Source organism: Cyclopterus lumpus, chromosome 6, assembly GCF_009769545.1.
Source record: "Cyclopterus lumpus isolate fCycLum1 chromosome 6, fCycLum1.pri, whole genome shotgun sequence".
Lineage (NCBI taxonomy): Eukaryota > Metazoa > Chordata > Actinopteri > Perciformes > Cyclopteridae > Cyclopterus > Cyclopterus lumpus.
Window position 1 is genome coordinate 4,050,526 of NC_046971.1, and position 12,768 is coordinate 4,063,293.

At 46.1% G+C, this 12,768-nt stretch overlaps 1 protein-coding gene across 7 annotated transcripts in view; it reads left to right on the forward strand.

Moving 5' to 3' along the window:
* Nucleotides 1-8: 8 nt before the first annotated feature.
* The window catches only part of kif21a (kinesin family member 21A), a 42,193-nt gene continuing 29,433 nt past the window's right edge, over nucleotides 9-12,768 (forward strand). For 4 of the 7 annotated variants that reach the window (XM_034534262.1, XM_034534256.1, XM_034534258.1 and 1 more), the window contains exon 1: nucleotides 17-450. In XM_034534262.1, the coding sequence (XP_034390153.1) occupies nucleotides 407-450 (44 nt within the window). In that variant the 5' untranslated portion in view covers nucleotides 17-406. Of the gene's footprint in view, nucleotides 451-12,768 lie in introns of all 7 variants that reach the window. The other 3 variants (XM_034534259.1, XM_034534263.1, XM_034534260.1) reach the window with 3 other exon arrangements.

The window sequence follows — 12,768 nt, forward strand, 5'->3', positions numbered from 1 at the left end:
CGCGAGTGCACGAGTACACGTGTGTGTGCCCGTTCTATATATACGGCGCGTGCTCGCGCACGCGCGCGAGAGAAAGTCTCACCTAGCAGCAGCAGCTCGAGCCGCGTCAGTCTGCATGTGGGCTCGAGCCGGGAGCCGAAGCATCCGCGAGCTGCAAACTGCGCAGGGATGTGGCGCACACCGCCTCACCGCCGACATATCACGGTTAAAGTCGCCGTTGAGATAACCGTTGGTGGTGTTTTGGGGGGAAGCAATGGCGGCTCCACTCGCCTGACTTAAGAGGAGGTGCGCACTTTTTTTCTTCCTCTTTGGCCCCCCCAAAAAAAGACCAAAAAAAATACCCTTTTGTTTTTTTTTGTTCTCTCTTCCGATCGACGGTAAAAAAAATTTTTTAAAAAAAGGAGCCATGACGTCGGGGCAGGATGAGAGCTCGGTCCGGGTGGCGCTGAGGTAAGTCACCAACGGTTCTCTTAACCCCCCCCCCCCACCGTGAAAACGGGTCAATGCGTAGCGTTAGCAGTGTTCCCCTTTTCTTTTTTTTCTTCCGCTAATTGCGCCGGGGCCACCTGTCAGTCGGTGCCGCGGGCCTAGCAAACACCTGCACGCCAAAAGCCAGCATCTGCCACACACACACGCACACACGCACACACGCACGTTATATTGTGACCCGGTTCCTTCCACCGGCTTTTCATGACATATTTTCGGACTGTTTTTTTAATTCTTGGTTCATCACCTATTTTTTCTTTTTTTTTCTTTTTTGTGATTTTGTGTGCTTTCACACCCCCATTGCAACAGCTACACTCACACGCACGCACACGCACACATGGGTCCATCTCGAGCACACTGTGGCATGCACGAGGAGGGATGATATCATCCATTAGAGAGAGAGAGAGACAGGCTGTGTGTCTCCTCCAAAGCCTCCTGCAGACAGACGGTTAATGATGAAGTGAGAGCTTCAGCTTTTCAGGGAAAGGAGGCTGTCAAGTCTCTGCTCTTTGTTTTTAAAGAGGTGTCTCTACCGATTCACACGTGTTACTATCTCACCTATGCTTTTATCAGAAAGAAAGGATGAAAAGGGTCTTCTTTCCCCTTCAAGTACATGCACTTGATGCTCTATTGTGTTGAAGGAGGCCGCTCCCACCCCAGCTGGTGAGGTGGCACAGTGGCATAATGGGAAGCCAGCCCCCCCCCCCCCCTCCCCCCTCCTTCTCTATCTCTTGCACTCAAGGCCATTCAGAGAACATTTTGACCATTATGAAATGATAAATAATGGCCGTATTGTTGCGTTCGCCCCCATCTCTTTTATCCGTAACCGTTTGTTTTCCTCCTCCTCGTTTTAATACTCGCCCTCATGGGCACGTGTTCCCAAATTGTCATCAGCATCTGTGTGTGTGTGTGTGTGTGTGTGTGTGTGTGGAGTATGTTTTTGTTGTTTTTATACTGTCAAGATTATGTTGATGGTGACCATTTTCCAGCAGATGTTTGTTTTGGTTGAAAACTACAAAACCTAATAGCAAAAAAAGGGGGGGGGGGGGGGGGGGGGGGGGTTCTTTCTGGAGATGCCATTTTGTGCCAACGTTTCGTCTCACGAGGTTAAAATCCGTTGTAAAAAAAAAAAGAGACGTAGCCCAACTGAAGCGTGCAAGTTTGAAGGCTGAAAAAAGTGAGGTACAAAACCTGCCAATCCCAAATCAATGATGCCGATTGCCAGCGTGACCAGTGTAACAGTGTCTGAGTCAGTCTTGGGGGGGGGGGGTAGCAGCAGCAAAGGGTCACTTTGAGGCTGTTGTTTATATTGTTGTTGCACTGGACTGAATCCTAGCAGGGCACGGCAGTAAGGGTTGCCAGGTTGCTGTGGGAAATTGGTAAACAGTTCCTGGAAACATGAAAACTTGCACCACAGTCTCTTAAACTGTGTGTGTGTTTGAGGGTTTGGGGGGGGGGGGGGGTTAAGACAGACCGGAGGTCATCTCTGAAAGTACAGATGGTGGACTAATAGCTGAAATCAAGTCGTCCAGAAGGGCCAGAAAACCACGTTTTTAAAGGGAAGCGAAGGGACGAACAAGCAGCCGGTGACTTGCTGGTTTTTACTGATCTGAAGAACATTTCAACAGATGCACTGCTGCTATTTTGCAAATTCTGTAAACTATAACCTTTTTGTTTGGTTACTGTAATAATAACGACCATTTGCCACCGTCGGGTTGCCATCTTGAGGATATAGACCACAAACTATGGCCTCGACACAGACTGTAGTGCTAGTTTATCGTATACTAATGTCTATGTGAAGCAACGTAATTGAGATAAAAGCTGGTTAATTTCCCTAAACTTGACACGGGGGGTGCTTTTTTTCCGGTGAATTTTAAATTTCAGAATTAATTATGGCCAGTAACAAAAGGCAGTATGTGATCAGTCACAGCATCCGTCCAAGAAGAGGTGGATGTTTTTGTGTTCTGGTTGAAATTACAGGCCTGATCTTTTTTAGCGAGCTACATTACCCAGAAAAGCACCGTTCTCCTTTCTCATTAAAAAAAAGGCTTCGTGGACTAAAAAAAGGCTTCATCCACTAATAATCTACAATTTCCAGGCATTCAGGAAGTAATGATGCCTGTAAAATCTAGGCGTGATGTGGTTTGTACATCTCCTCCTCTTTGACACCCAGCTCAGAGTAGTGGGTTTTGTTTTTTAAACTGCTTCCAACTGGCTGAATAGTTTGTCACGATTGTTTGGAAGTTTTTTCAGCGTACGCACGTGCGCAACCATTTTTTAAAATAAGGGCGTGACGGTTTAATTCGCTCCGCTGCTTAACACTCCAAACATACTTCGGTACGCTCGCTCCTCGCCACGCAAGAGTAGGCGTAGGTGTGTGTGTGTGTGTGTGTGTGTCAACAAAATACCTGAAATGGAAACAAATGTTGAGCTTTTCTCGGGGTTGTAAGCCATAATTCTCGATCCCGGATTGCGTAGCACCTTAAGCGGGTCAACGGAGCGAGGGGGGTGGAGGGGGGTCCTTTTTATTTTTCTCGGATAATCTGTTTTAAGGCCCCCGAGATTATCTTCGACAGAGGCCTGTCCTGTTCTTTCAAAACTCCCACAGCGGAGCACGAAGCTCAAAACATCTGCTTTTTCGGCGTTGCGTTTATCGTCCATAGGATGTGTTGAAACCCAATGCACGAGAGGAGGGGGTCGAGCGCGCACACACACACACACACACACACACACACCGGGGAGGACGGCTCCCGGGCTGCTTTTTATAGATTGAACCGTAGCGGATGTGTTTGCATGGTGTTGCGAGACGACGGGGTGTTTGTCATCGAGGGGAAGGGCTGGAAAGTGAGGACTCGTTGAACCTGCCTGCTCGGGCGTATTGCTGCAGTAGCACACACACACACACACACGCACACACATACAGCAGCAGGTCATTTATTGTCATCAAAGCGAGAGGGGAGTGACTCGGTCTGTGTTTTTTTTTTTGACGTCTGCTGTAATAACACGAGGTGCGTTGGAAACAAAAACACGTCAAGTCTCTTCTGTGAGAACTTGATTTTGACGCTCAGCTGAATGGCGATGATGAAATTAAATAGGTTCCTAAACCTCCTTAAGGCTTTAAGTTCCAGGCGTACTTTTAATGTAATGACACGGAGGCATGCAGTAACTGGTATAAGTGGCCTAGTCTTAAGCCTCAGGTTGTAGCTCTCCAGCCGTATAGACACGGGGGGGTTAAGAAGAAGCTTGTTAAAATGAGCTGCACGATTAGAGCAGATATCTGCTATTACTTAATGACCTGCAGTGAGGAGCGTGCGGGGGGTGGGGGGGGATGACGACGAGAGACAACAGCTGACAACAGCAGTGGGGGGTTTACAGTGCAAACAGAGGCGAGGGGCCTCTGAATGATTGTGAAAACACTGGTAAAGAAACACTATATACTTATTTTGAGTCTTTAGGTTTTTTTTGTGGGGACATAATCAGCTGTTTGATATAAATCCTGACGTAGGGGTCGGGTACTTGTTTGAGCAGAGATTCCTAGCAACAAAGGGGGGGTGGGGGGGGGGGGGCAGGACCAGTAGAGGACCGGTGGGAGCTCGGATACGGGGCGCTCAGAGTCGTGTTTTCCTTCCCCCATGGCATCACCATGCAAACACAAAAAAAAGCCCCGACGGGTCCAAAGCCTCTCCAGACCTTTTGTTCACATCCACTGAGCCAAGTCGGTCGGGAGTTAGCCACTGACCCTGTGTGTGTGTGTGTGTTCTCTCTATTCCCTATTCCCTCACATTGTTGTCCAGTGTAAAATTCACACCCTTGTGTCGAGTTACAGTTTTACAGTTTCACCCCGGGAGATTCTGTGTGTTAAACACCTGTTGATGGTTAAATTAAAAAAAGGGGGAATGTGTGTGTTCTGGCGGTCCATATGGAACACGATGACTTGTGCATTACAGTTTATTGTACATTTGCAGGTGAAATATGTATTTAACGCCCGATGTTGGGGGTGTTTTGGAAGTGGAAGGATGATGGGAGCAAATGAAATCAATTGGCAATACTTTTTGCTAATCAATTAATAGCTGAAGTTAGCGAAATCCAGAACATTACTTTAGTTTTTTGCTCCTTTTTTCTTTGTCTTGCCCGCCTGGCATTCCTATGAAATATGGTGCATTCTTTTTTTTTGTTGTAGGTATTGCCAGCAAATGCCGGATGAGACCAGCCTGAAATGGTCTGGAGCCCTGAATGCATTGATAATAACAATAAACTTGCAGCTGGTATTACAACCAAAAGATTCCTCCTGAGCGTGGAGACGCACTGATGCAGCTCTTCTAAACATTTTACTGTTGCTGTACAGGTTATGAGTCTCCAGTCCAAACTGCATAATAACCTGATTTTTAAACCCCCCGCCTCCCCCTCCGTTAGCCAAAGTGTTAAAGAGTTAGACGCGTTACCCAGACGGACGCTATGAATAACACCTACTTGGCCCGAGGAGGAGAAGGAGTGTGTGTTTCCAAGAGCCGGCTCTGAATAGACTCGACTCATTAAAGGGAAAAATAAACTGACCTGACGTCACTTTGTTTTTTATGGCGCTATGAGGAGCGCAGACGATATGATGTCGTAGTGTTGATATCGGAGGTGGTGATGGACTTAATCCGCTAATCAAGCCATCAGCTGATATGTGCTCATGAACTTCAGCAGTTGAATAAGCTTACAGTCGTTTGTTTAGTCTATGAAATGTTAAAGAAAATATAAAGATATTCAATTCATGGATTTTTGATTAATTACTTGCTCCAATTTCACGAGTCCTGTTGAGATTGAGACAACCTCTTTAAATAAAGGTTGAATAATCCTCTGCAGTACATACTCCTCTGACCTACAGACTCCTCTGCAGTACAGACACCTCTGACCTACAGACACCTCTGACCTACAGACACCTCTGACCTACAGACGCCTCTGACCTACAGACTCCTCTGCAGTACAGACTCCTGACCTACAGACTCCTCTGCAGTACAGACTCCTGACCTACATACTCCTCTGCAGTACAGACTCCTCTGACCTACAGACTCCTCTGCAGTACAGACTCCTGACCTACATACTCCTCTGCAGTACAGACTCCTCTGACCTACAGACTTCTCTGCAGTACAGACGCCTCTGACCTACAGACTCCTCTGCAGTACAGACTCCTCTGACCTACAGACGCCTCTGACCTACAGACTCCTCTGCAGTATAGACTCCTCTGACCTACATACTCCTCTGCAGTACAGACGCCTCTGACCTACAGACTCCTCTGCAGTACAGACGCCTCTGACCTACAGACTCCTCTGCAGTACAGACTCCTGACCTACATACTCCTCTGCAGTACAGACTCCTCTGACCTACAGACGCCTCTGACCTACAGACTCCTCTGCAGTATAGACTCCTCTGACCTACAGACTCCTCTGCAGTATAGACGCCTCTGACCTACAGACTCCTCTGCAGTATAGACTCCTCTGACCTACAGACTCCTCTGCAGTATAGACTCCTCTGACCTACAGACTCCTCTGCAGTATAGACTCCTCTGACCTACATACTTCTCTGCAGTACAGACGCCTCTGACCTACAGACTCCTCTGCAGTACAGACTCCTCTGCAGGACTCCAGTGATCAGATGTATCTTTAGTAACTGACTTTTGTAACCTGGTAATTTGAGTGAAACCCAGATACATTTCCAGTGTTTAGCCGCCATGATTCTTCTTCTTCTTCTTCTAGACAGCAGGCTTCTTCCATTCCAAGAGGACGCTAAGCATAGCCTACACTTAAACTCAAATAGACTCTGGCCCGGCCCGCAGCATTGCAGGAAGACCTTTTTCTAAGTTATCTATATCGCCGCCTCTTACGGAGTCAGCGCATTTCTGCCCGACGCATCTGCACCGACGCAGAGAGCCTTCGAATGTGGAGCCGCCTGCACCACATGTGGACACGCTTATGACGTTACCCCCCCCCCGTTAGAGAGTGGGCTACTTGGGGAAACAAGCTGGTCATTGCAAAAAATGTATTGGATGTAATTATAGAGTGGCGTCCGTGTACACCACACCCATGCAAATATGTTGTTCTCTGCACCCCTGCCTTTGTCTTCCTCCTGCTTTGTGTTTGTGTTTTCCTTTTGTCATTATTCTTCCTCCCCAGTTTTCTTTTTTTACCGACACAAAACTCAGCCTCTTTTTTCAATCGGGTCCCGGTTTTAAAGGGGCTGAAAATCGACGAGGGTCTAAATGTGGCTTCCGGTGTCACAAATATAGGATGCGGATGTAACTTTAACTTCCATCATCAAACTGCCTGCAGAACGTCACAAAAGAGGCCAGCAGACGAGTCACGAATAGCTCTGTTTTGCATTAGCGGGCTGCCAACCTGGTTATTTATGTGAGGAGGCTGCAGCGAACGGGGAGGGAAACATTATATGTGATTATTAGAGGCCGTATCAATGTTATCTGGCATGATTTTAGATGATGCATCCTGAAGCCAGATTATGAACACAGGTTGTGTTTGAGCTGCAGTGCACAACAACAAACCTCACCGGTCTTTTTCCGACATTAATTTTTGGTTAAAAACTGTTTCAGCGCTGATCTATGGTTACCAATGGTTACGTTATTTTGGTAAAACTTTGGAGAAATTGGTGTATCTTGACATTTCAAACCTCTCAGAAAATGTGGGTGATTTATGTGGTCAGTCAATCGGCAGCAAATTAATTGGTAACTATTTTTATGCTATAGTCTAGGTAGAAAATGTGAGGTTCGTTGTCATAGAAGACCTGAAAGTGTGTGTTTTTTTTCTGGCTACCCCCTTTTTCCAATATTTTAATAAACTTGAGAGAGGTGATGCATCCCAGTGCTAACTGAACCGTCTCACCTCCCTGCGTCATTCACACAACACGCTGTCTGTGTGCAGAACAATGCAAACAGCTTCTTCACACCGTACGTACGGTGAGGTTGTCGGGCGTGGATCACACCGCGCCCGACAGGCGGATGTATGCAAACGACGGCGTTTCGTACATTTAAAATTTAGCTGCAGGCGTGGGCGGCATCCTTTTTTAAAAAAAAATTATTATTAAACGTTTCAGTGTCGATTGGCCAAATGGCAGCATGGAAATAAAGCGTGGAAGTGGTTAACCGCGGTGACTTACACTCGACCTCGACTGATGTGTTTGCCTAACCTGTTATCTGCTAGCCGGCTGTCTTACGGCTTGCTGATGTGACACACACACACACACACCACACACCACACACCACACACCACACACACACACACACACACACACACACACACACACACACACACACCTCCCTAGTTTTTGTGTCCCGGCCTGTGGTTGACTCAGAGAGGGGACTCCTGTGTCAACACCACATGGTTGAATGACACTGCAGTCCACAACTGACTCTGCAAAGTCCACACATGCAACCCAAAATCCCCCACACTGATATTATTGTTCCTCTTCTTTTAAAAACACTTTTCTACCGTCATACCGCCCAAAACCTGGCAAGATGTTGTTCAGCTGGAGTAGTTGTGGGACATTATCAGTCGAGGACGACGTCATGTAAATAAGTTACTGTAAATGTGATCATGTAAATATCTTTATGCAAAATCAGACAGCCAGAGGGAGCCTTGTAATGATTATCACATGTTGCTGATATTTAAGTATTCTGCAGAATCAGCATCGCTTTTAAGCAGCAAGTATGAATCATCTATAATTTACATCATAATTTATATATATATATATATATATATATATATATATATATACACATACATACACAACTTTAATATTTGTGTGTGTGCGCACATGCGGTTCCACTCCTGAAAAGGATGCATCATTAATAGCACACTGATGCGTCCACAAATAAAGTGCATCAGCCAGGCTGCTAAATGAGGGAGGCGTTAAAAAAAACATTGCTGCTGCACCATCTGCGTGAAAGTGAAAAAGTCTCTTCTGTGGCCGAGTTTGTTTGTTTGTTTGTTTTGCATCGAACTCGGGGACGTTTTTAGTCTTCAGTCGGATTTGTTGTGGCAGGTGTGAAGCTTCAATTTAAATTGTGGCTCATTTGTAGTTGGAAATAAAAGAAATATAATGCAAGAAAATATACCTTTTCTTTCTTTTAAATTGTGATCATGACCAGAATCAAACTCTTAATTTTGGTTGCGCAGACATTTCTTTTTGTTGCCATACAAGCTGCCGTTATTAAAATCCAGAATTAAACATGATTGCGTATGCATGTGTGCAAAGAAAATGTGCCACTGCAAGGAACCGATTTCCCCCCCCCCTCCATGTTGACGGCTACAGATGATCCCTCGCTGACACCTCCTGTTGCCTAACCTTGCCCTCCTCTGCGTGGCCCCTGGTAATGACGGTCTGGCCTGCTCCCTGACCTTTTTTGACCTGCAGGAAGCAGTAAAGCTGTTATCGGCACGCCACAGCGCCTCGTTTTTTTTTTTTTTTTGGGAAACACGTGTTCCAAAAGGCTCACGAGCTCCAGGATCAGTTGGGATGCCCATCCAGCGCTTCATTAAAGGAAGATGAACCAATTGGCAGCGGCGGCCTCCGTGAACCCAATGTGCCCCGACAGAGGCCTGGGCGTGTGTCGTGTTTTTGCAAAGCTCTGACCTCGTGTGATGAATTAGTTCTGTGTAGTTACTGTTGCTATGTAGCACACCTAATAACAAGTCTATGGCGATTTAAAAAAAAATAAATTTGAAGCTGTAAGATCCATGAAATATCTGAAAGTAAAGATCTGACCAGGCATTTGATGCCATTTTTACCTGTTTTTTTTTTTTAATTGTTCATCCTCTGCCCCATGTTTGAGTCCGTACTATAAAAGGTTTGAGGCTTTATTCTTCTTCTTTTTTTGGGTGCAATTTAACAGACTACATACAACCAGTCTGGCTCATTGGTTACACTTGGGGAAAAAAAGAGAGAAAAAGATCCCTCTGGGAAAATAAATAAATATATGATAAACCCTCCTTTTGGTGCTTGCGCTTCAGTCACGAGGATGGAGGGGCTCGGGGAAGGAGACGTTGAGCCTAATTCACCGGTCGGGTCGGCAGTGAGTTAACCTCAAGTCTCTGACGGGTGGAGGGATGCTGAGCCAGTCCATCCCCCCCCCCATGCCCTCCTGGCATCTTTTAGTCGTCCAGACTGGCTTTATATGCCCCGCCGGGATCGGATTATGACTTTAATTCTCAGCTTCCATTACCGGTCACCATAGCAACCCCATCCCCTATGTCACGCAGAGTGTCTCTGTGCTGCACAGGCATAAAGACGCATTGGGGGAAAATATTGATGTGAAGTTAAAGCTTTTATCGGTGACGTGTGTGTGTGTGTTTCTTTGGACTGCGGCACAGATTTCGTGTTCTTGTGTGTGTTTTTTTTCTTCTTTTGCAGCTCGTCAGCGGCCCCGGTGGTCAGTTTTAAAGTTGGCGCCGGGCGCTCTGAGCTCTTTGTCCGGTGCTGTAGGTGGTCCCCGTCTGGCTGGATGGGCAGAGCATGGAACCAACACACTCCCAGCAGGGTTTTCTGATGCTTATAAATTGACCTTCTCGTTGCACTACAAGGCGGTTTAAAAAAAAAAGAAAAAAAAAAAGAAGCTTTCCACCAAAGCCACAGAAATTCTGTACTTTTTAAAAACCATGACTGCATGCCAGTGTCCACCTTTTGCATAATAATGTGCTGCATCTGCACAGAGAGGTGCCTCACACGTGCTTTAAGTCTGTCACGGCCATGTATCGTTCCAGCTCCCACAGAGTTATAAGTCTTTCTCTTTTTCTTTTTTTTTAAAGCCACACACACACACACACACCAGCTGAGCTCTAATCCTCGTGCTGCAGAGGAGAGTTTTCATGCATGTTTTAAAATAAATGGGTTGGATGCAATGAAGGTGTATAAAAGATTGCGACGTCTAAAGCCAGACAAAAGGATCTTTGTTGCCTTACGTGCTGGAACCAGAGCTTCAGCTTAAGATAACTTTTTACAGGTGAAGTATTTTGGCAAACCTCCGCCTGAGAAAGACCAGTGTGGAGCAGAGCGTGACTAACCTGTTTCACACGGGTCATGTTTGTCTGAGTTTAGTTATATATTTATTTAACTCCTTTTTTAATTGTCTCACTTTAGGCCTTGAGGACAGTGTTTTTTTTTTTTTTAGGGCAGTGATTGATGGGAAGATCAGGACAAAATGATAGCAGCCAGCAATTGAGTACATGCTTCTGTAATTGCCAACTCAACGGACCAGTTCTGAATTGTCCTCGCGTTGTAAATGGAAGGAAAAAAAAAGGAAACTCCACCCTGATGTCACATGATGGCTTGTTAAAAACATTTTCTTTTATGTGTGTGTGTGTGTGTGTGAAAGGTAAACGGGTGAAGGGCCGACTGCCGTATCAAAGTTAAACTTTCCCCACAAGCCACAAGCTTTACGCTCAAGGAGACGCGTACAGAAGCCGACCTTCAGCGCCTGGCAACGAGCCGAACACACACACACACACACACACACACACACACACACACACACACACACACACACGTTCTTTCTCGCTGCCCTTCGCACAGGCCTGATCGTCTCCCCTGTGAAGGACGGTGAGACGTAATGCTTAAAGTGCGTGCTGAGTGTGAGTGTAGCTGAGTGTGAGTGTAGCTGAGTGTGAGTGTAGCTGAGTGTGCATTTTTGCTCTCCTCTTTATCTTAAGCAGTAGCCTGGTTCACTGCAGCACAGCTCTCTCTCTCTCTCTCTCTCTCTCTCTCTCTCTCTCTCTCTCTTTCTGTCTGTCTTTGTCTCTCCTCTGTCTGTCTCTCTCTGTCTCTCTCTCTCTCTCTCTCTCTCTCTCTCTCCTCTGTCTCTGTATCTGTTGTGTCTCTCTCTCTCTGTGTCTCTCTTTCTCTTTCTCTTTCTCTCTCTCTCTTTCTCTCTCTCTGTCTTGGTATCTGTCGTCTCTCTCTCTCTCTCCTCTTTCTCTTTCTCTCTCTCTCTCTGTCCTCTGTCCTCTGTCTGTCTGTATGTATGTGGTGGTCACTGAGCCTGTACCTGTCTGTCTGTCTGTCTGTATGTCTGTGGTGGTCACTGAGCCTGTACCTGTCTGTCTGTCTGTCTGTCTGTGGTGGTCACTGAGCCTGTACCTGTCTGTCTGTCTGTCTGTGGTGGTCACTGAGCCTGTACCTGTCTGTCTGTCTGTCTGTCTGTGGTGGTCACTGAGCCTGTGTCTGTCTGTCTGTCTGTGGTGGTCACTGAGCCTGTGTCTGTCTGTCTGTCTGTGGTGGTCACTGAGCCTGTACCTGTCTGTCTGTCTGTCTGTCTGTGGTGGTCACTGAGCCTGTGTCTGTCTGTCTGTCTGTGGTGGTCACTGAGCCTGTACCTGTCTGTCTGTCTCTGCTTCTGACAGAAAAGAGATATTCTGCCAGTTCATAATCTCTTTTTAGGTCCAGATGACATTCTAATCTACTTTGACTTTCAGTTTCTTTTTTCCAATGTTCCAAATATGTTTCTTTTCTTTTCTGTATAATGGTGTTTACTGGTATTTGTAAAGCATTGTTGGTGTGAGACTGGTCCTGGTTCTGGTCCTGGTCCTGGTTCTGTTAGTCTCAGCACCAACTGACTCAGGAGACTCTTTTCTGGGTTCAGCTCTTGGCTCTGGAGGGCTTTAAAATGGAGAGTGTCTTGTGAACTTGTTTGAAGGTGATTCCAAAAATTGAGTGCTCGTTTGTTAATGTTTATTATAATGTTTATTATAAGGGGGTATCTGCCTAATTCTGCCCTACATGCAGTTGTTGGTGTTTTTCTTTGAACGTTGAGGATCGTTCTGCAGAATTCTGAAACTTGTGTTTTTAAATGAAGTCTGCAGACGGACTGGAACCCAAACCGAGCCTCAAATGTCTTGTTTTCTGTAGTTTTGTGTTTGCATCTGAATCCACACTGATGGCCAGACATCGGGTCCCCTGCTGCGGAGACGTCATGACCTTTTGACCTGAACTCTGACCTCGGCCTCTCGCCGCTTTTAACGCGCAAAAGTCCACAGGCCCCTAAAATAGACGAGTCACCACGACTGTGTTGACGCAGTGACGCTCGGTTTACCGGGACTCATTTCCCTTTTGAACAAAGTATTACTCGCTCCTATTTTGCATCTGAAAGTCAACAGTGTGATTGAATTATTGTTAAAGAAAACCTTCAACGTCACTGCATTAAAAAAAAAAAAAAAGAAACTAACTTAATTATTATTGCATTGATGAGAAACAAATATCCACCAACATCCTGATGGTACAACAAGAAGTCTGGTTGTT